The 23,183-nt window shown below is 39.8% G+C and overlaps 1 protein-coding gene across 2 annotated transcripts; it reads right to left on the bottom strand.

The window, feature by feature from the left end:
• Positions 1 to 46: 46 nt before the first annotated feature.
• Positions 47 to 17,210, bottom strand: xdh (xanthine dehydrogenase). Of its 2 annotated transcripts, XM_059327951.1 has the most exons (35): positions 16,914 to 17,201; positions 15,457 to 15,514; positions 13,144 to 13,240; positions 12,841 to 12,949; positions 11,969 to 12,095; positions 11,814 to 11,875; positions 11,029 to 11,121; positions 10,859 to 10,939; positions 10,078 to 10,222; positions 8,894 to 8,986; positions 8,028 to 8,179; positions 7,620 to 7,713; positions 7,260 to 7,369; positions 6,842 to 7,026; positions 6,606 to 6,768; positions 6,433 to 6,522; positions 6,146 to 6,315; positions 5,951 to 6,077; positions 5,750 to 5,869; positions 5,531 to 5,627; positions 5,333 to 5,454; positions 5,002 to 5,135; positions 4,834 to 4,921; positions 4,627 to 4,713; positions 4,358 to 4,549; positions 4,139 to 4,284; positions 3,412 to 3,493; positions 3,230 to 3,325; positions 2,754 to 2,957; positions 2,585 to 2,637; positions 2,382 to 2,496; positions 1,651 to 1,716; positions 1,355 to 1,543; positions 1,095 to 1,262; positions 47 to 517 (listed from the first exon to the last, which is right to left on the bottom strand). In XM_059327951.1, the coding sequence occupies exons 1-35, from the start codon at positions 16,992 to 16,994 to the stop codon at positions 467 to 469; spliced, it is 4,047 nt and encodes a 1,348-aa protein (XP_059183934.1). In that variant the 5' UTR covers positions 16,995 to 17,201; the 3' UTR covers positions 47 to 466. The 2 variants fall into 2 exon arrangements, with proteins under 2 accessions (XP_059183934.1, XP_059183933.1); XM_059327950.1 differs by having other exon boundaries at positions 5,750 to 6,077; positions 16,914 to 17,210.
• Positions 17,211 to 23,183: the final 5,973 nt, after the last annotated feature.

Here is a 23,183-nt window from a genome sequence, read left to right as displayed (position 1 = left end):
CTAGCTGTCTGTAAAAGAAATGTTCTTGAGGGAAATTCCAACAAAATGTGCTTCTACAAGTTTTATTTAATTCATACAGTGCAATAATTCTGTATAACATAACAGTGATCGATATCATATTTGATTTTGATTTTTCTATATGAACTGAGGTAAAAGTGCAGCACCAATCAGAATTAACAATTAAAACACATTTAAATTGTTCATATCGGTTGAACACGTTTGATTTGTGTAACATTTTTACAGTGGAAGATTGTGACGAAACTATGTTTTGGTGCCTGAGTCCTAAATGGAAAATAATGTGGTGTACCAGCTAATCACATGATTTGGTTAAACAAAGTGTATATATATATAATTAGACTTTTACATGTATGGGCTTACTGAAGTCCTGATCCCGCAGGGAGGAATGATCAGTTGTGAGTAGAAAATGGCAGATTTTTATAGTTTTACAGATTCTCCAGTGTAGTTCCTAGACCTGTACAGACCAGGGGATGAAGGTGCTGGGTTCTGCAGGAGGACACTGCAACAGAAAACAGTCTGTGTGTTAAAAGTAGTGGAAGGTGATGCAGTATCTCCATTATGTTTACAGATTTTACAGTGAGTTCTTGAAGGGAAATCTTAATAATGCAGCGCACAGTAATATTATAGACAACAGTGTTCTTCAAGCTTCCTGTTTGTCCCATTCTTATTTAAATGTGACAAGGCTCCATGAAATGATTTTTCCAGTTTTGGTGTTGACGAATGAGCCTCGAGGGACGAAGGCAGATATTTTTGTGTCATTGTTAACAGTCTGTTGGAAATGTTTGGGTTACATTTGAATGAATAGTATAGCTTTTATACAGTTGTGTCTTGAAGGGGGAGATGTTTGGCCTTCTGGCTACTTTGTTGCATTATTACTTTACTATTTTTCAGCTCACTGCTGACCATTGAACTGCTCATTTTGTAAAAGCTGAAAGTAATGTGACTGAGTTGTTAAAGCTGCAGCTGATAGAACTGGAAAGATCATAATGTTTGACTTTTGATGATTGATTTGTCTTCCTCTCTCTGAACTCTTGTGGTACCGATAAAAACCTAAAAACCAGAGCAAGCTTTTGTACCAGTTTTGTGAATCTGTCGCTGCAGGCATTGCGGATCCTCTCTGCAGAGGCGGGGCTGTCCAACCTGAAGGGACCATTGATGCCCGACTCCAGCCGGGCAGCAACGATGGCATCTTTGATGGCGTAGAAAATTGATGCTGCCAGAAAGAGAGGAGGCTCGCCCACAGCCTGGAGAGAGAAAAAAAATAAAATAAACAATTTTAAATAAATATCTGTAGCAGTTAAGTTTAAAATGTTCTTCACAGTGTAAGTGGTGTGACCTTGGAGGCAAAGATGGCCTTGTCGTTTGGTGCGTCACGTAACAGCGAGACCGTAAGCTTCGTCGGGATGTCACCAAAAGCCGGGATCTTATAAGAACCAGGACCCCGAGTGAGGAGGACACCCCGGGGGGAATAATGAAGCTCCTCCAGGGTGAAGAGACCCAGACCCTGCATGAACCCCCCCTCAACCTGGAGACAGACAGTGAGGACAATTTGAATTGAAAGCAAGGTTGTGTGCTCATTAAATGATAGCCTTTAATTGGATCAGTGAGTAATTGATTGATTGATTGGCTTACCTGTCCGATGTCTATCGCCGGGTTAAGGCTGTGGCCAACGTCCATCACTATGGTGGTACTCAGGTTCTACAACACAATTGTCATAAACTCAGACTGAATAATACATGTCAATCATGAAATTAAACATTTTACAAAAAGACTGCTGTTGAAATTTTCATTGAAAAGGTACAAGGTGAGGGGATGTGTTTTCTTTGTATATGTTTCTTTAGATTTTGGTAAACAGAGCTAACAGACTAGCTGAATTCCCCTTCGGGGATAAAGAAAGTAATTTTGATTTGATTTGATTGATTTGATAAACCTGACTTAGTTGCAAGCAGATTTGATATGTACCTTAAGAAATCACTGGATTACTTTTGATACTGCAGAAAAAAAACTAAAAGAGTATAGATTTTACATCGTTTTAAGCCAATTTTATGTATATTTATCTTTGAAAGACATTTGGGGAGTCTTTGTAATTTGATTTGATGACTCTGTGGAAAATGGGTGCAATTTCTGCCTTAATCAGGTTCAAACTGTCAATGACTTTGGAGGTCTTTAAACCAGGGGAAAGGCCTGGTTCGCAATGGAGTGAGTTACCTTCAAGATTGTGTCGTCAGCATAAAAGTGTATAATAAGTAAAGAGTAAATAACATATTAAGATTACCTTTGTCATCCATTCTCATTTGAAATAGTTTGAATCATTTCTGTTTTATATTTCTTCCAGCTGCACTTATCCTTTATGAAGGCCATACCTTGTGAGCTCCGGTCAGACAGTCGATCTCCACCTCAGAACAGGCCACTCCGTAGGTAAAGTAGTTGAACGCTCGGCCAGAGTTTGTTTCAAAGTCATAACCGAGATCTGGAGTCCTGACAAGAAACAGGAAACATTCAAACACAGTCCTGGACTTTACTTACCGACAGATTTGGTGAATTAGCAACTGATTCTGTGACTCACTTGTAGAAACCATTTGCACTGAGGTTGACTCTGTTGAAATATGCCGCTTTCACCTGAAACACAGAGAGAAATATACTGAGTAAGAACATTCAAAGCTGAGCTGAGTGATAAGTATCGGTTTACTAGAAAAACTACAATCAAAAGAAGAGAGTCAAGAACTCCTTCTTACCCAGTCTTCCCATGATCCTTTAGGGTTCTTGGTCTTGTAAGGCTCCAGGCGTTTCACAAGGATCTCACAGGCGTTCTGCACGGCGGCTCCGTTGAGGTCAGAGGAGGCAGAGGCGGCGGTGGGGCTGGTGTTGGGAACCGTATTGGTGCTGGTCTCTGAGATGTGGATCTTTGAAAAGGGGATGCCCAAAACCCTGCTGGCAACCTGGACACAGAAACGGTTTGTAGATGCTTTGTTTGGACAAGGTTCCAAATTGTGCTTTTTCCTTTTTTACTACGGACATAAATTACACGCCTTTAGCTTTTACAGAAACAAGCAATAATAGACTTGCAGGAAATTAACAAATCAGGGTCGTATTTAAATATTCCTTCCAATAAAGTGTGATTTTGTTTGACCACAAAAAAAAATCAAATTAATTAGCTTAAAGAAAAAAAAATATTTTAAAAACAGCAGAATGGACTGTTGAGCCCAGGTACCTGGACCATCTTGGTGTGGAGTCCTTGTCCCATTTCCGTTCCACCATGGGTCAACAACACAGAACCATCTGTGTAGATATGAACCAGAGCTCCAGCCTGTAGACACACAAAAACATGACGTCACAAAAAGCCTCAAATAAAGACATTCAGCCAACTAGTTAGTCAGTAATGTTGGATCAGACCTGGTTGAGGAAGACGGCAGTGAAGCTGATGCCAAACTTGGTGGGGACGATGGCGAGGCCTCGTTTGGTCCATCGGTTCTGTCTGATAGAAAAGAAATGCATAGAAAGAGTTTGTTTCAACCAGCAGGGTTAGTTTGTCAGCAGAATGACAGAAAAATAACTGGCCTGGTTTTCACTAAACCTGGTGGAAGGGTGCAACATGTGCCAAAAAAAAATCCATTCACAGGGTGGATCTCATATTATTTTTTTAACACTGAAAGATAGAGCATGGTCTCGGTGGAAATCTGCGCTTTCTTACTGCCCTTCTAGTTTCCACTATTTTCCTGTTTATCAGTTCTTTGTAGAACTCAACAGTCAACAGAAACTTCTTTTGGGCATTTTATTCTTTTTGCTGTTTTTACCCATCATCAAGCTTGACATGGTCGGTGGGACCACTTTTACAAGGCCTGGAACTTACCTCTTATGTTCTATTGTAGAACCACATGGTGAATTAAAGCCTTTAACCAGGTCATTAATATCTTTTTTTCTGAGCCTGACGAGACCCTGACGATGGCTCAGAAACCTGAGACTTTGTTGCTGGACAAGCTGTGCTATGGCTCTCAGAAAGTTCCCATTTAACCAAGCCAAACCTGGTCTCAGAAACTTGGACCATCTTTACCTTTCAAAGAGCCAAACTGCAGCTTAAACTGGTTTTACTTGTTTTCTTGTTTAACGGCTTCTCGATTACCTGTTATAGAGGTCGATGTCAGCTCGGCGCTGCTGATATCCAGAGCGTGTCAGGCACTCGTCCCAGCAACGGTCCAGGGTGAACTGCTCCAGGACCTGGTTATATGGTGTTGACTCACCTTGAACATAGAGGTTCAACCGACGCACCTGCAGGAAGAGGGAGTCACTGATTGGACACTGCTCATCAGTCAGTGACGATTTTATCCACCCACTTACATACCTCCTCAGCACACTTGCCCAGACTCTGAGCCACATCGGTCATCCAGTTCTCGGCGACCATCATGCCTTGAGGCCCCCCGAAGCCCCTGAAGGCCGTGTTGGACGTCAGGTTGGTGCGGCACAGGAAGCCGCGGCCACGCACGTTGGCAACACTGTACGAGTTTTCCATGTGGAACAGAGCACGCTCCATGACCTTCAACGAACGAACACTTGTGAAAACATCAGCATGTCATCAGCAAAGTGATGTCTGCTGTCAGTCATGATACTCACCGACAGAGAGAGGTCCATGGAGTTTCCAGCGTTACTGTAGTATGACACGTCCAGGGCCACGACCTTCCCACTGTTAAGAAAACCCACCTAAGCAAGACAAAAAGAAGAAGAAACTACTGAACCGACAGATGTAGTTTAGTTTGTTTTTACTTTGATTCGCTTCACTCTTTAATTATTCTAATGCTCCAACAGCGGGCGTCCTCCCACCTTGTATTTCCCGTAGAAGGGGTGTCTCCCTCCAGTGACCAACATGTCCTCGTCTCTGTCCAACATACATCTCACAGGCCTTTTCAATCTGACACAGGGAAGCAGAATAGAGTGAAAATGTATATTCACAATGACAGAATGTAATTAAAAGTGAAGGGTCAGTCTTACTTGTTTGCTGCCACGGCGACCACTGTGGACAACACAGTGGTTCGGGTCTCCTTCCCCCCAAAACCTCCACCCATCCTCTTCACCCTGACCACCACCCTGTTAGCAGGCACGCCCAACGCCTTCGCCACCAGAACCTGACACACAGAGATACAAGATATGTACTTCTATATAAACAGACATTTGAATGCTTTTAAAAATGCAGTATTTAATGCAGTTTATAGATTTGAGCAAGCTATAGAATATAATAGTTCTTTCATTTAGTTACCTGTGATTTGGGGTATTGTTACCTGTGATTTGAAGTATTGTTACCTGTGATTTGGAGTATTGTTACCTGTGATTTGGAGGCAGACTGAGTAGAAACAAAGAGCTCCATCTCTCCGTCTTCTCGGGGAACAGCCAAAGTGACGTTTGTCTCCAGGTAGAAATGTTCCTGGCCTCCAATGTGCATCTCACCTGTCCAATGATGAATCAATAATCAATACCTGATCAGCTGGAATAAGGAGGAAGTGCCACACACTGATAGTCCTACCCTCCAGGATGTGGTCGGCTTGTTTAAATCCCACCTCCAGGTCTCCCCTCTGGATGGTTCTGATTGGCTGATAGAAGGACTGCGCTGAAATGGCTTCCTGTCAAGCAAACGAACAGATTTATGTCCAGATGTGTTAACATAATTATTTTCATCATTAAAGCTGTAGCTTATGTCAACCTCTGTTAATAATGTTTGATATCCAGGTGGTTCTGGTCTCACCTGGATCGTGATGACCGGCTGCAGCTCTTCATACTGGATCCTGACGGCTTTGGCGGCTCTCTGAGCGTGAAGCTGGGTGTTGGCCACAACGGCGCCAATGATGTGACCCACACATGTCACCTGCAGGAAGGAGGGAAAAATGGTGAACCTGGGCATGAACCTGAGAGTTTTACCTGATCTGTCAGACAAACAAAAACACACCTGTCCGGTGGCGAGTATCGTCTCGTCGTATTCGACTGGTCCGGTGGCGTTACTGCCGGGGATGTCGTCAGCAAAGACACAGCAGACCACGCCGGGCATAGACTCCGCCTCCGTGGCATCTATAGAGCTGGAACACACACCTAGGTCAGACAAGACAGGTGTGCTGGGTGTGTGTTGTGCAGGTGTGAATCTTACAGGATGTGAGCGTGAGCTTTGCTGCTGGTGACGAGCGCCAGGTAGAGCTCGTTCTCGTACAGCGGCACGTCGTCGCAGTAAACCGCCTCGCCCGTCGCCTGCTTAAGAGCCGACAGGTGCATGATGGGACGGCCCAACACGTCACCCTGGGCCCCGCCCTCCGGCACCGCCTGGCGGACACATGTGACTTTACACACCTGGACACTCAAACTCAAACTTCGAGGAAAACGAAAAAAGTTCTTTAGCTTTTTCCTGCTTTCTGTTTCTTTTATGACCAAAGATCTTACCTGGTAGATTTGAACACTCGACGGAGTCTCTGGATGAAAAAGCTCGGCAGCGCTCAGACAGTCTGACCCGACCTCCTCCACAGTCATGTCCTGAAACATGAAACTATATTCTTTAAAGATTCACGTTTCTGTTTTTGAGATAAAATCTGAATATAATTTCAATAGTTTGTGACCTGCTTCCTGAGCTTCTGTAGCACCGTCAGATAGAACTTGTAGAAGAGGCTCAGGGTCAAAGTTCGACGGTACATCACCATGCCGCCCGGCGCGGACGGGTCGAGTGTCACTTCCTCAGCCAATGAGGAGCAAGCCTCCTGCAGAAGCTCCTCACCCCAGTGCCTGGATGACATCATCACAGTTACATCATCATAAACACCCACTTCCTCTGATTCTGACATTCGGTGCTTGTTACCTTCCTCGCAGTCTGTTCGCCGTCTTCTTTGCCAGAATCGTGGTGGCTGCCATGCCGCCGTAGCTCAGCCGCAAATCCTCGACCACGTCGGTCCCGGGAGCGAAGGTGACGTTCATCGCAGCGGTGACAATGCTGATGTCATCCTCGCGACGAGGCGACTGTTTGAAGGCGGAGACGAACTGAGTCTGAAGAAACACACAAAACATGAAAACAGGGAAAACAGGTAAAAAAAAAACAATACAAAAAAAAAAGAATGGGAAAAAATACAAAAAATACACAAAAACGAAAAACCACGAAAACACAAAAAACATGAAAAACAAAAAACCCCAAAACAAACATAAACAGTAGTGTCAGAGTCAGGAAGGTTCTGTGGCTATGGTTGCTAGGTTACAGACGGCGGTTGCCAGTTGGTATCTACCTTCTGGCTGTACGGGATCTCGATGGACAGCAGGATCTCTTGCGGTCGCAGAATCGTCTTTCTGTAACCGGTGAAGAAACCATCGTCCATTTGAACCACACGAGCGCCGTCTGACATGCAGACAGAGACCAGGGTCAAAGGTCAAATGTCATGAACTTAAATAACGAGTGTTTACAGTCATCTGAACTCCTCCAGAGCAAGTGAACGCACCACAACTGTGTGGTCTTGGATATTTATAGTATTGTGACGTTATTGTACACCTTTCAAAATAAACTTCCCACAGACAATCAAGAGTTAAGAATGAAATTGATTTGTGTGTGTGTGTGTGTGTGTGTGTGTGTGTGTGTGTGTGTGTGTTACCTTTGTCCATCAGTGTGAGTTTGCAGCCTGCTGCCATAAAAACAGGGTTGAGGTCTGAGATGGGGCTCGCTGTCATGATGTTTCCACCAACAGCCTGACAACACAAATAATTCCCAAATTTATTAATTTCTATTGTTCCCTTTTAAAATAATGCTTAATAAAAAATGCACACATCACTAAAAAAGACATGCAAAAATAACAAACAAGATTTTAGAAGAACACATTTTGGGTATATTTAATGGTATGTTCCTTTATTTTATCATAAGTTTGTATCTCGTGGAAAAGTCTCCGCTCTCTTGCTACGGCCCATTGAAATACCTGCATATTTACCTGTAAAAACGTATTTGGTTTAATAAACATTTTCAGTGTAAGTGTGATTAATAAACTGATAAACAGTGTGTGACTCACAGCTACGTTACGTATCTGCAGTCCGGCAAACCAGCGCAGCTGTTCCAGGATGGCAAGGAAGACTTCGGTCTGATGAGGAGGAAGAGTCTCCACCGCTCGCTGCAGCACCTCCCCCATGTGGCTGAGAGTGCAGGCTGCACCGAACACCACACCTGGAAACACAGAAACAAATAGATAAGAACAAATTATTTTAAAAATGCACATGTAAATTAAAAAAATGCATACATAAATTAAAAAAAATGCATACATATATATAAAATAAATGTATACATGAATACAAAGTAAATGCAAAAATTAACTAAATAATTAATAAAATTAACTAAATTTCTAAATTAAATTAAAAAACATGTACATAATGAGGAAGAAATGCACAAAGTAACATTATTTAAGAAAATAAGAAAAGAATATGGAAACAAACATTAAGGGAAATCAAAAGGGGAAGAAGGAAAAGATAAATAAAATAAATAATAAATAAAACATTCATTCATTATCGTTAACCGCTTATCCTCACTCGGGTCGCAGGGCCGATCCCAGCTGACATTGGGCGAGAGGCGGGGGAACACCCTGGACCGGTGGCCAGACTATCGCAGGGCTGACACATAGATACAGACAATCATGCTCTCATTCACACCTACGGGAAATTTAGAGTCACCAATTAAACCTAACTGGGAGGAAGCCAGAGTACCCGGTGAGAACCCACACTGACACGGGGAGAACAGGCGAACTGAAGAGCCGCAGCTGGGAGGCTAACCAGTGAGGCGAAAGTGCTAACCACTACTCCACCGTGTAGCCCAATATATGCATTTCTGGACATGAAGTTTGGTAGTAAAAAATGTATCAGTTGGCGTATATGTGTCAACACTCACCGTCCTCAGTGTGTGTCACTGCGTTGAGTTCAGGGATGAAGGCTGGAGCGAGGATGACTGGGTACACCATGTTCTTAAACTTCACCTCAATACCTTAAAGCACAAACAGTGAGTGAAAAAGTGACTGAATAGATTAGTCCAAATATAAGATATAAGATGTAATAGTAGTATAAACATTAATGTGTTTGTGATAGGGTGACCATATTTTGATTTCCAAAAAAGAGGACAATCGGCACGGCCTCGAGACACAAATTCAGACAGGCTTCTCGGAGGTTGATGAACATGCTTTATTATGCTTCAATGGTGCAAAATTAACTTCTGTAATAAAATAAAATGAAATCTGTAAAAACTTGTAACAAAATAATAGCTCTCTTAGACTCTTTTCAAATAAATGAATAAATAAAATGAAATAATATAAACTTCAACAGAGTGGGGGGCTATAGCACCATTGACAATAGCTTCGGTCTTTGTGCGAGCACTACTAAACTGTTTAGCAATGTCAGAGTCAGGAAATGCCTTTTTTAGCAAGGTACTGGTGCAATCCATGGACCTGTAGCTGTTGTGGTGTTTCACAGTATGAAATGCCATTGCACCTTCAGCTGCATTTACAGCATCCTCTGTTTTCCCAGGTCTAACAAAGAACTCAGTCAACTTTGCAGAAGAACTCTCACCTCGCACAACTTTTTTATGTTTTTCGGTGTCCATGTGAGCTTTGAGATCTCCAGCACCTTTATTAGACACTGAGACATATGTGCCAGCTTTGCACACGGTGCACTCCGCCTCCCACCTGTCCCGACCGGGACGGTACGTCGGAAATTTTTTTTGCAGTTCATCTGTGAAGCTGCACTTACGCTTCGGCATTTCCCGTGCAATGCTTCTCCGCTGTTCGATCTGCCCTCTGTCTGCTCTGCTCTCTGTCTCTCTCTCTGTGTGTGTGTGTGTGTGTGTGTGTGTGCGCGGCGCTGACCTGCCCACAAGGCAGCCTCTTGGTTTACGTCTCGCAAAATTGTGTGCAAGGCGCCGGTCAATTTACATGCACGTGTACTGGTCCTATGAAAAACAGTGAACACCGGACATTTTCGTGAATTTATAAAACCCGGCCGGACGCCCCGGACAGGACGTAAAAAGTGGACATGTCCGGGCAAAAGAGGACGCTTGGTCACCCTAGTTTGTGAGAGACTGACCCACTTCTGTGTTTCCCACCACCACCCGGGCTTCTGGATGTTTCCACTTCAGATGCAGAAACTCATCCAGACTGTCAGGCTGCAGCCAAGTTGCCCTGTCGCCCTTAAAGCGCAGCGAGGCCGACCTTTGACCCTTGGTGAGCGACTAGATGGGATGAAAACAGTGAAAAGAAGAACAACAAAAAAGTACTAAGACTATTGATTTCCAAGCAGATTTTTAGACCAGGTTTTCAGTCCCCCCTCTCCTCTCTCCTACTTCTTTTTAGTAGATAATATTATATGTGAAACTAGAATTCCCACAATGATATGTGCACAATTATAAGTATGCAGAATTTGCTGTTAGCAGCTCCTTTTTACAGAAAACTAATCGATGTACAGACAACTGTCACTGGATTATTGTGACACTAAAGAAAGCTTAAAAATATCACAATTTTCAAGCAAGTCCTGCAGCTTTTTTCCCTATGTTTTCTAAGTAGATTTAAATGTGTTTAGTCTGGATGGGCAACAAAGATTTCAGGAAGCGGAAGTCATACTGCATCTAAAAGTGTGTGTTTCATTTCTATGTGTTCAGATTTAACTGAGTTATGGATCAAAGAAGAGAGAGTATAAACCTCACACAGTATCTCAGTCTAAAAACAAAACACTATATTCGCCTCTACGCTGACGATGTCCTGTTTAATATGGGAGAAGTGATTTATTTAAGTTTTACTTTGGGATTTAGGATACATTGTCTAAAGCCTGTTTTTTGTCATGTTGTTCTGGTTGTGTGTTTGTTGTTTACCATGAGTTCAGGAGGAAAGATGACTTCTTGCGTGGGGTCATAGGGCGCAAAGTCAGCCGTGTTAAACAAAGATGTTGATTCCTGCACAAAAACACAGTTTATCATCAGAAACATTATTATACAAGCAATGGTTTTGACAAAAGTTTATACAACAGCTGGTTCGGACGTACGTCAGTTTCTTCCTCTGAGTTTTTCTCTTCTCCGTTCCCATTGGTCATGCAGCAGCCGTTCTCCCGCCCCCTGCCACCACAGCATCCACCCTCCTTGAAGTAAAAAAACGCACCAAGTTATTAAACTTTGTCTCAAAGGGAACCTTACTAATTAGCTTTTTCCACTTTAGACGAGGAAGCATTTGACTTTTGCCCTTTCCATATATTTTCATGCTTTGATGTTTTTGATGCTGACATTTTACTGACTGTTGTACAGAAGAGGATTAGGGCCACACATGAAAAAAATATTTGAGTTCTGACTTTATTCAAATGAGAATAAAGTCAGAACTCAATTATTTTTTGATGTGTGGCCGTAATCCTCTTCCGTACTGTTGCCTTTATTTACTGCAATATATAAAAAATATATAAGTCATGTTGCTCTAAGAAATTTTGTGAAGTTGAATTTCTCTGATAAATTATTCTTTAAAAATTGTAATAAAATAGAATCTCTCTCTCTCTATATAACACTTTTCCAGGTGTCCACAAGTGTTGTGAATGTTGAAAAAATTTCCATTTCCATGTTTCCAGATTCTCCTGTCCTCTCCTCTCTGCTCTGTGTAAACAGATTTTCAGTGAATATTTGTCAAGTGACCGTTCGCTTCAGCAACCAATACCGATGATCTGATCTCAAAGACTGTCGGAAAGTTCTAGAATGCCTTTTTTTTAAAAGTTTATTTTTGGTGACTTTTAAAAGAAAACATACGTTTCAAATTGTATTGATATTATTGATTGTGTTTGTGTCTCACCACAGTCAGAGTCTTGTATCCCTCCAGTATGGGTCTGTATCCGGTGCAACGACACAAATTTCCTGAAGGAAATATTATTATGTCAACATAGTTCTGACATACTTAAAACAAATGTTTTATACTACATTCCATGTACTTCACAGGTCACGTGTTACCTTGGAAGGCCTGCTCCACGTCGGCCATTTTTGGTGTTGGGTTGTTCCTCAGCAGGGCGTACATGGACATGACGATCCCCGGGGTACAGAAGCCGCACTGAGAGCCGTGAGACCTCGCTATCCGCTCCTGAACACATTAGTCAGATGCAAATATGGTTTAACTCTAAAAAAATCTAACAACATAACATAACATAACATCTAACAAAAGGTTTCTCAGTGGTTTACAGCAGTATCAGATGTACTTAAAAACATACTAAAAGTTTACCAATTTTGACTCCAAGACATATCCCATCTTCAAAATGGTGGCCTCCAGGTCTTTAAAATGACCATTGCTTCTTTTAATCAGGCTTAGTGAAATGCTGGTGCCTGATACATGTTTTGGTCATGTAATATTCTAATTAGCATATTTGCATGATAGATAAGTGATTACAAGTACAAATAATTTATTGGTTACAAGTATATTTATGCAAAAAATGAGTACAATTTCCAAGTAAATGCAGATTTCTCCTTTCTCATATCGCTTTGCCTAGTGCTGGTGACTTCCTGCCCATCTTGGATGCCATCTTGAAAATGACACCTTTCCAGTGGTCAGATTTTGGTAAACTTTAAGTATGTTATTAAGGACATCTAATACTACAAAAAACAGCTGAGAAACCTTTTGTTAAAATCTTTTTAGGGTTAGGCGTTTCTTTTTTTCATATATGCACCCGCCTAAAGTTAAAATGATCCATGTAAACAAACAAATTACTTGTGTTTGTTCTGCCCCCTAGTGCCCAAAAACCTGGAAACCAGTTTTACTGCAAGGTAAGTCTCCACGTAAACACCTGGAAGTCTTTATGGTCTCAAAGAAGATACGCAAGTTTTAGTGTTACCTGTACAGGATGTAGTTTTCTTGCCACGCTGCCGATGCCCTCCACGGTTGTGACGGCGACCAGGTGCAGGGAGCAGAGCGGGGCGAGGCAGGCGTTGACGGCGTAATGACTTAACGTTGAATTAAAGACTCACAATCGGTTTGTTTACCAGCTGTAAAATCAGTTTGTCATCAAAAGGGCTGCTCATGCCAGATGGGAGCACATGACTGCAGCCAGCTGACGGGACGGTTCATCAACACACACACACACACACACACACACACACACACACACACACACATTACACCCTTGGTTTAAGGATACTGCAGCTTTTGAGTGTGTGTTTGGTATCGAGACAGCATGACGGTGCAGGCTCCACATCCACCTTCAGCACAACCCAGTTTAGTTCCTGTTAAACCCACTACACACACACACACACACACACACACAGTTCACAATGAGTTCAAAATCATTGACAGCTAAGCGTGATCTTCAGACTTCAGTCACGCTCTAAGAAATACACTCTGGTTAAACTGTCTGTTCTTACTCTGAATGATTACATGTAAGATAATGGAATGGAATGTAAAGTGTCTTCATGTAAGACAAGGCACTTCTTGTCAGTCAATATCTTTTCAGTATTGTTAATATTGTCTCTACGAGGAACCACTACCTCTGAGTAAACTCCTTGACAAGGTACCAGAGCTGCTTGAGGGGGTTGTAGTAGTCCTGATAAAGCAACTCAGGTCATTGAGGTCCAAGGATTCTATCGGAGTTGCCACTTAAGGTAGCTATGGATCCCTGAACTGGGGTCTCTTACAAGCTACCACAAGTCTTCAAAGAGGTTCTAGGATCCTTGAAGATGTTAAGATGAGATCAATATTATTTGTTTAAGGGAACCTAAACTTCTTCGATACGTCCTGGAACATTCTTAAGGACCTTTCCAGGGGTTCCTGCTAAAGCAACACAGATCATTGAAGTCCAAGAATTATTAAGAGTTGCCAATTAAAGCTAGCAATGGGTCCCCAAACTGGTTTCAGGATTCCGTAACCCATTGATGCCGGGAAAGCATTACCGCATTTCTTAACCATTAAGGCCGGGACAGCGGATATGTCATTTTGTAGTATTTGTATTTTTTTCCACCTATTTTCGGTCCCCTGGCCAATGAAATGCATCAGAACATGATCAGAATACATGTGGGAGTGTCGCAATGCAACATCGGACTTTTCCAGAACTTTAAATCATGGGGGAAGACGACTATAGCGGAGGAGCTCAGCATTAAGTGACTGAAGCAATCTTGATGAAAACAGCGCCGATCATTTAAACCCTCGGAACCAATCGACCGGCATTTATGGATGAGGAATATGTTTTTAGACGACATATTTTCACCAAAGAACAGACAGATTTGTGGCCATCTAGAGATAATAATATTATTAATAATATATTAATATTAATAATAATAATAGGCTAATTGATTGTGATGATGATATAAGAAATCATGACTGTTTATGTCTTATATTACGTTATGCGTCGTTGAGTACCCTGAAAAGTGCAATATATAAAATGTATTATTATTATTTATTATTATTATTATTATTATTATGATAATTTCTTTTTTTATTACAATAGGCTAATGAGAACTATGTCTTGTTCTTCCAGTGGTCATATCATGTTTGCATCTTGCTAATGGGCATGTATTAGTATTATGCATAGGATTTTTTATTCAGACAAATGTAACATTTGCTGAGTTTGTTGATTTATTAAAAAATGTATTGAAGGTTTGGACAAATAAACTCAACTTCGTATGAAAGCCAAGGGTATAAGCTCTCAAATACTTTTTGAATTTCATTTTTATCTGCTACAGAGGCTGAAAAATCTATTATTTAGTAGGTGTTGAATTTCCAGAAAAACTTCAGGTTTTAGGGGGTCATTTGAAAATCGGCCATAGGTTTTCCAGGCATTTTTTTCCAGGCGCTTTAGGCCTTAATGGGTTAAGAAGCTCAAAGTCAAGTCCTTGTAGGAGTCCTAGCAGTCCTCCAAGAGGTTCTAGATTTCTTTGAATATCTTGCAATGGTCTTTGAGGGGCTAAAGAGGTTCTAGGATCCTTAAAGGCAATCAAAGATCCATGTAACCCCTTTAAGGGTCTCTGTAACTTCCTCAACAAGCCCTGGAACATCCTTTAGGATTCCAAGACACAAAAAGTCCCTGATGCCCTTAAAAAGGTTTCAGGTGCCCTGAAAGTTTTATTTCCACATGTGGACTTTGATCAGCTGATTGTCTTCCCAGAGACGGTCACTGACCTCACAGTCACTGTGTTTTTTTATGGGACACTAATAAACTGAGCTCTCAAACTATTGGATTTGTGTCTGCAGCTGAGCAAGAACAAAAAAGGTTTAATTCCTTTCTAATGTCTTTTACTTTATTTAAAAAATCTACTGTGTCAGGATTTTTGCTAACTAATGTTCTGATTAATATCAACTGAAGTAATATATATATATAAAAAAAAACCTAAATCATCAGATTGACTGAAGATCAAATATTAAAATAAGGAGTGAAAGTTGTTTGATGTGATGAAAAGCTGTGAAGCAGGAAATCTGGTGGTGTGTGTTAGTGTGTATGTGTCTGTGTTTGTGTTCCTACATTTCCTCCTCAGATACGTCAGCAGGGTCATCTCAGGATCTGCGTTTCTCTCCACAATCTGTGGCACAAAAAATAACACAGAAGATTCCAAATGTGTCCAAAAAAAAATGCCGGCATTAATTGGTAAATTGTTACAAAAATTATGTATTTTTCAATTTGCTTCTTTATTTGTTTACCTTTGTAATGATTTTTTATTTACTTTCCTATTTAATTTTCCCTTTTTTAAAAACGTATTTAATTTATAAATGTTTGCATTATTTCTGCATTTATTCAAGTACTAAATTCTCCCCATTTTTTAAAATATATTTAAAGCTTTTATTTATTATTTTTGCATTATTTTCACATAATTATTGTCCTATTTCCAGTTTATTCATTAAATAAAATTTCGTCTTTGTTATGGGGGGCCTACTTAGAAATTAAAAAAATACATAGGAAAGTAAATAAATAAAGAGGCACATTCAAACAAATACAAACTCAACCTTTTTACACATTTTACTGCTAATATTTCCTATCTTACTGTTTGTTTATTTTTAACCCGCAAAATGGTTCAGGCTGGTCATTTATTTATGCTGAGAATGAAAATGTCAGCAACAGATAGATTGCCTGTTTGTATTTAATAAAGTTTTCTTTACATTTAATTTAAATCATATTTAAATGTTCTTTTAAAAAAAAATATCTGAATCTAATCTTTATAATCGCCTTTTCTTCACCATATCAAAATCTATTGATTAATATTTCATACTATTTACTTTATTACACATTTATAATGTTCCTATTTATTATTTAAATGTCCTATTTTATTATATTTCTGCTAATAAACTCTTCCCAGTAATAAGACATTTTGCTGCATCATGTATAGCTGTGTATAAGTCATTTTAGAAATACTATTTAAGCAACAAGGTTAAAAAAAATATATATAGTGGACACATAAACGAATAATTAGTTATTTTATAGAAGTAACGTAAACAATAAGTATTAAGCCTGTAGATTAATAAAGAAACATGTGAATTATTATAATTTAGAATTAGTAAACAAGCGCTGTCGAGGGTAAAAACACTGCGGGGTAAAGTCCACATACACTGAAAAGTGACATTTACTTTAAAAAAAAAAGCTAGGCAAGTTTTTTCCGCACAGAAAGTCATCTAAGTCTTCTAAGTAATATTTATTTAATAGAACCACTTTTTTAAAAAATGAAATCAATTTACATACAAAACTGAGGACATATAATAACAAACAATCACTAAGGAATGCACGACATGAAAACTGTTATTTCAAAGTAAAAGCACTGAATTCGTATTTATTTTTATAATTCATATAGAGGATTGAAATAATAATGACAGGGCCACAAAAATCTTTTTTTTTTCAGTAGAGTCATAAAGAAGCGTGAACATCAGTGGTATGTTACAGTACTTCATCTGAAAAATAGCGGATTTAAATGGAATGCGGGTTATTTTTACCTTCTTTCCGTTAACGAAGAAGATGAGCTGGTCGGAGCCGGCCCCGGCCCGGGTCTCGGTGTCGGCCATGGTCCTGTTCATCTCTGTCGGTGTCGGTCCGCAGCGTCCGCTCCCCGGTGTCCGTCTGCAACGACCCGGACAGCCGCGGCTCCAATAGGAGGCCCTGCACAGAGAGGTGTGTCCTTCAGGGACCTAGACGATCAAACGGCCTCTTCTTCCCTTAACAGAAGCCGAATCCAGTGTTGCATTCAGATGCTCCGAAATCAAACAAAAGTTCTGTTAAACACCGATCTTAAATAGCAAAAAATCAGGAATGAGTTATTTTCTGTCATTTGATCAATGAAGTCTTGGATGACCACGATCCTAATTTGTATCAGCACTTACCACTGACTGACCTTTTAGCCTACCATAGACTGTATCCTACTACACATGACTTTTGATCCCAGAAAAAAAAAAAAAAAAAAAAAAAAGTATGTGATGACTTTCGGCTAATTATTCACAGCTCCGACCATGTGGTTAAAGGTCACCCAGCACACCTCCAGGTGTTCAGTATGTTTGGATGAAGCAGTGTCACATGTAATCACATGTTCCAGTAAAATACAGTATAATAGGCTACTGGTGGAGGTTGGTTGTAAAACCAGCAGGCGACTGCTAGTTTATAAGTTTAAAGAATCCATATCCATAAAAATGTGTTTAATTTAAACGCTATATAAAAACACACAGAAGCTTTGTGTCCACGCTTTGGCAAGTTAAATAATTTACATTCGTGTCGGGCGGCTGAGTCGTTCATGTGATTTGTTTATCCATAGTGAATCCATTTGATCCGCCCTCAGAGAAACCACTGACAGAGCCAGCCTTCAATGGAATATTTGACTTTTATACTCCACATACAGATACAGAAAGACATAGTCACAGATAAAAAAAAACCCACAGCTTCATACAAACTAACAGACTGCTAATGACATGTGGTTCTGGACTTTATTATCTTGTAAACAAGATATATTGTTTGAAAACTAGCTGCCTTCTGTCAGAAAAGCAGAAAGTCATAAAACACATGAAAGCACAATGAAGTTATTATTAAACACATACTTATAACAAGACATACTGACTATAGATTTTACATGCCCAATAAAACATAAAAGAACTATTAAACACACAGATTGACGATTGAGTATAATAAGGATAATTATTATTTGAAAATGTATGTTACACACACATTTTGGGAGGTAAAACACATTGAATATTATTCTAACAGTGATATTGGTTGGAAGATAGTAAACTTCTTATGAAGCTAACGTTACCTGGCTAGCTGGACAATGGCAAAAATTAATCATCTCTGACCTTATTATATTTAAAGTGGTGTCATTTTATTTTAGGAATATCTTAGAAGGTCAAAAACAATATAAAACCCAATAAAAGTTGCTACTTAACATACAGTTTTCATGCCCAATGATGCACTTAATTATATATTAGCACTATGAAACAATCTGAAAGTAAGTATAATAACTATAATTATACTTATTATTAGGTAAGACTAGATATAACTATACAGTTGTGCTAAACCAAACAAGAGATGTTTGGCAAAAAATGTTTAAATCTGAACAGGAAATGTGAAATAGTGCAAATTCACTCATTTGTATTGATTTTCTGTTGAATTATCTGTTTCAGAATGTCAACTCATCGTTTTGGTTTTTTTTTGGAATTACACCAAAAAAGTGACTTCCTTACTTACTTTTCATATTCTTTATATATATATATATATATATGTGTGTGTGTGTGTGTGTGTGTGTGTGTGTGTGTTTAGAAATTAATTGTATATATATATTCAGTTCATTTCTCAACAGTGAAAGGCTTTTTTTCAGGCTTCAGGACCTTAAAGATTAAAAACTGTGAGAAGATAACAGTCACAAACAGCTGATGACCTGCAGTGTTCACCAGCCTCCCTGATTAGTTAGTTATTAACACACAGTGTGCAGCTGATTAGAAAGCTGCAGACTAAACCTCTCAACGCTTTAACTCGCCATCTAATGCTTCATTTATTTCCTGTCGGTTTGTCAGCGAGATTTAACTTCTGAATAGTGAATAGATTGAGTCTGAATTCAATTTTAATCATTTACAGAGGACTGAAGCTACCAAAATAAACAATAAATAATTATAATAACATATGAACTACATAAAGAATTCGAAAATCTTACAAAATCCAGTTCATCCTTGAGTTCAAGTAAAATAAAGAAATTCCCTTCAGGTGTTCTTGAGATATTGTAGTATATATATACTTTAACTTCCGAAATCTGATCTGTTCATCCTTGAGAATGGCACGGACGTATCGACAACCCAAGATTATAATGCCTCTGTCACAACATAAACATATATATATATATATATATATATATTTATTTATGAGTAACATTGTGGTAACGAATCATTCAGCTGGGATGAACTCACATACTGCTGGGAAAAGTCAACATCTACTATCATATCAGCATTAATGAGATGTTTTAAATAACCCACAAATTTAAAGTTAACAGACACTCACAAGACCTCTCGGTTACATTTTCATCACTTTTATTTTATTTTCTAATGTCACATCATCTCTGGAGTGCTCTCTGTGCTCAAAAATTCTACTGGAAACCGAGACGCCACTTGTACGGCAAGTGAACAGAACACAATTACGTGTGAAACAATAGAGACGATAAAACCAGTAAAACATTAAAAATTCAAATGTAAAAATGACTTTAAATGTTTAAGAAACAACTTAAATCACGCAAAGATTAAGTTAATTTTTGGCTGTAATGCTAGCTGCGCACGTCGACACTGAAACATACGTTTTTGTTTTTTTTAACTTTATTTTTTTACGGTTTAAGAACATTCACAACATACATATAGACAAACATTGGGAACATGAGGTCAGGAGAAGACAGAAACATTGAAACAATATATACACTTACCTATTTGTTCATATGCATATACATGCAATTACACATAGCATGTGGTACAATTGCTTGAGTGGAATATTTGCAACGTTCGTTAATGGGCTAAAAAAAAAGGTCCATTTTTCCCAACGTCTTTCCCCCACTGTCTTTTGTAGCCTCAGGTTATAGGTCTGTTCCATATGGTGTAACTGATTTACAATGTTTATAAAACTGTCTGAAACATATGTTTTGATACACAGTTTGTCTTCTAGAGAATCCAAATCTACAGCCATTAGTTTATTTAAAAAATAAATTAAAAAATCTCTAAAAAGCAATAAAGGTTTTCTCCTTTTTAAACGTCCATTCCATCGTACAAACAGCTCCACCTGCTGGTCAATCTATGTAACAACATATGAAAAACGCCTCTAAAGACCATTAACCCTTTATCAGGCAAAGAACTATATTTGGTAACTTCAGGTAATATTTCGAGAAAAAAGTTGCAAATTTACTAGATTTAAAGTGGCAAATCTACAAGAAAAAAAGTCGCAGATTTAAGAGATTTAAAGTGGCAAATCTGCATTTTTTTCTCATAGATTTGCCACTTTAATCTCGTAAACTTTTTTCTCAAAATATTATTTTCGTATGTTTTTTTTACACATTCTGGCTGTATGTAATATCCTCCAATATTCTCAATTTTCAATGAGTGCCCTATTCAGGGTTAAAGTGGTGAATCTGGGAGAAAAAAAGTTGCTTTTTTTCCACTTTTTTCTTGTAAATCGCCAACTTTTTTCGCACAGATTTGCCACTTTAAATCTCTTAAATCTGTGACTTTTTTTCTTGTAGATTTGACACTTTAAATCTAGTAAATTTGCAACTTTTTTCTCAAAATATTACCTGAAGTTACCAAATATAGTTTGTGAAGGAAATTTGGGTTTTCCTGCATGGTGGGACATGAAGTAGGCAGCAACCTACTTGGTATTCAAGACACAAGGCATTGTGGGAACTGACTCTGTGAACTTAACAATTCTAACACCATGACTGAGGGGAACGTGTTGACCAGTGGGCTCTGTCCTGATGTGATGCATAGGGCAGGAAGATAGGGCCACATTGAGGCTTACTAAAGAATCAATGCTGGGAACTGCAACAGTTATAAGTCGAGCGGTGTACGGGACTTTGTTGTATTGTAAAATAGCCATTCGGAATTGTGCGATGTATGGAATACGAATGTGCTAATAAATCTTGCTGAACAGAGTATTGAGTGCTTTGTTTTTGGCCAGCTCACCCACTAACTTAGTGCAATTGACCAGAATTGCCACGACAGTTTGGGGGCTCGTCCGGGATCACCACTTGAGTTGGACCAGGATTATTCTGCAGGTGAGGATCGGATCCTGGAACTCAGTACCTTCCCCTGAGAACAGGCTGTTGGATGCCGGAGGGGGTGAGAGGTTTGAGCGCCTGCTGAATGATCTGGAACTACTCAATGCGTGATTTTACCGGACACTGGTGAGCCAATACTCAGTTCTACTAAATTAAATGTAATTATTTTAGCTACTAGTTACATTTACAAAATGCATTCCTTGTCACCGTGTGATTATTATTAGTTTTTAGATCAATGCCTCTTTCAATTTAAATTAGGTGTTGGTTATGTTAACTACGTTAACAAAGAGGGGGAGGGAGGTGTTGACTGTCCATTGCTTTTTCTCACCTTGGGCGAAGCCTTGAAGGCTTCCCTTTTTGTCTTACATTTTAAGTGAAAACCCTAGCATTGATTAAATTAAGTAAAAAGAAAATGGGTTGTTCACTGGGGAAAAAGAAAAAACTAATTCCATTAGCTGGGCCAGCAAGAGTTATGTCTGAAAAATATGGTGAATGGACATGTGAACAGCTTGATCTGTGGGATAAATGGGGATTTCCAACTGGGGGTAGCTTCAGCACTAACCAACTTGCAATCTTAAAATTTCGATTAGAGCAGTATGAGAAATCCAAGAAATTAAGGAAGGTTGAAGTTGACTGGGAAGCACTTGAGCTGTGGGTGATAGAGGCAGAGGCGAGGGCCAGACAAAGAGCTTCTAATGTTGTCCAAGCTGTTGCAGCAGTTCCAGAGACAGAGAGAAGTCTGGAGCCAGCCCTGGACTGTCTCCCCAGCAACACAGCAGTGATGACTCCTGGCCGAGAACCCCCACCACCACGTCACAGCCAGCTTGTCCACAACCCAAGGGTGATGGGTGTGCCAGAACCAGCTACCCTCCTCAAACAAGGAGATGGACTCAACACATCTCCACCTTCTGCACCAGCAGTGGATACTTGCAGTGATGCAAAGAGGGATCTGCCTGTGACTTCCCCCATGTCTGGCCACTGCCCCTGCCACCAGCCATCAACGCAGAGGATTGAGACTCCATCGACACTGCAGGGTGGCCAATCGACACATCAAAAGGATTATTTGATTCAGGGACAGGACCATGGAGGCCAGCCAGCGTCTGCTTTCACGCCATGGAGCCCAGAGGAGAGACACGCAATGCCTGACCTTGCAGAACTATCCAAGGAGTTCTCAAAGGCCTTGCTGCAGCTGGTTGGACACTACAGGCCTAACACTAGAGACTTCAGGACTGTTCAGGGAAAACTACACCTGATATGTGGACTGTTCAGAGGTAGCAGGAGATGTCACAAGGTGACATGGATTCACGAAGCACAATGGCCTGTCTACTTAGCAAGAGACTGGCCAAATGCACAACAACAAGGACATTGGCAGGCTGACCCACAGGCCAAGGAATGGACTAATGGCCACCTACTGACCCACTCCCAAGTTTCAGAGAGGGGGAGTCCTGGGGTCACAATAAGATACCAAAAACGATGATATGGTAACACCCCTAGACACCTTATACCACTCAGTAAAACAAGCAAAGCAAAACATTGTACTGGGTGGCCATGCTGTATATATCGCCGTTTTGAGTTTTAAGCTTACATTGTCACTTTTAGAATGTTTCATTGACTTTTTAAAGAATGTTTTATTGACTTTTTTTATTTACCTTTTAGAATGTTTTATTTACTTTTTAGAATGTTTACCTGTACACCATTTTCAACTTTCATTGTTTACATTGTTTATTTTGAAACGTCACCATGCTTTTTCTCACTGTTTCTGAATTTTGTTTATCTCACATGCACCTATTAAAATTACTGTTGCATTGTTGTCCTCTTCCCACTCAATCATGGTGTAACTAAGTTAACAATCAGTGATACAGTTCCCCCTTGGCCTGAAACCAAATTTCTAGTTTGTAGTTGACTACACGTTAGTCAAAAGGGGGGAAGTGTGAAGGAAATTTGGATTTTCCTGCATGGTGGGACATGAAGTAGGCAGCAA

Source organism: Centropristis striata, chromosome 24 (genome assembly GCF_030273125.1).
Source record: "Centropristis striata isolate RG_2023a ecotype Rhode Island chromosome 24, C.striata_1.0, whole genome shotgun sequence".
In the NCBI taxonomy this organism is placed as follows: Eukaryota; Metazoa; Chordata; class Actinopteri; order Perciformes; family Serranidae; genus Centropristis; species Centropristis striata.
The sequence above is the reverse complement of the archived record's forward strand: the minus strand, read 5'-3'. Positions and strand labels throughout refer to the sequence as shown.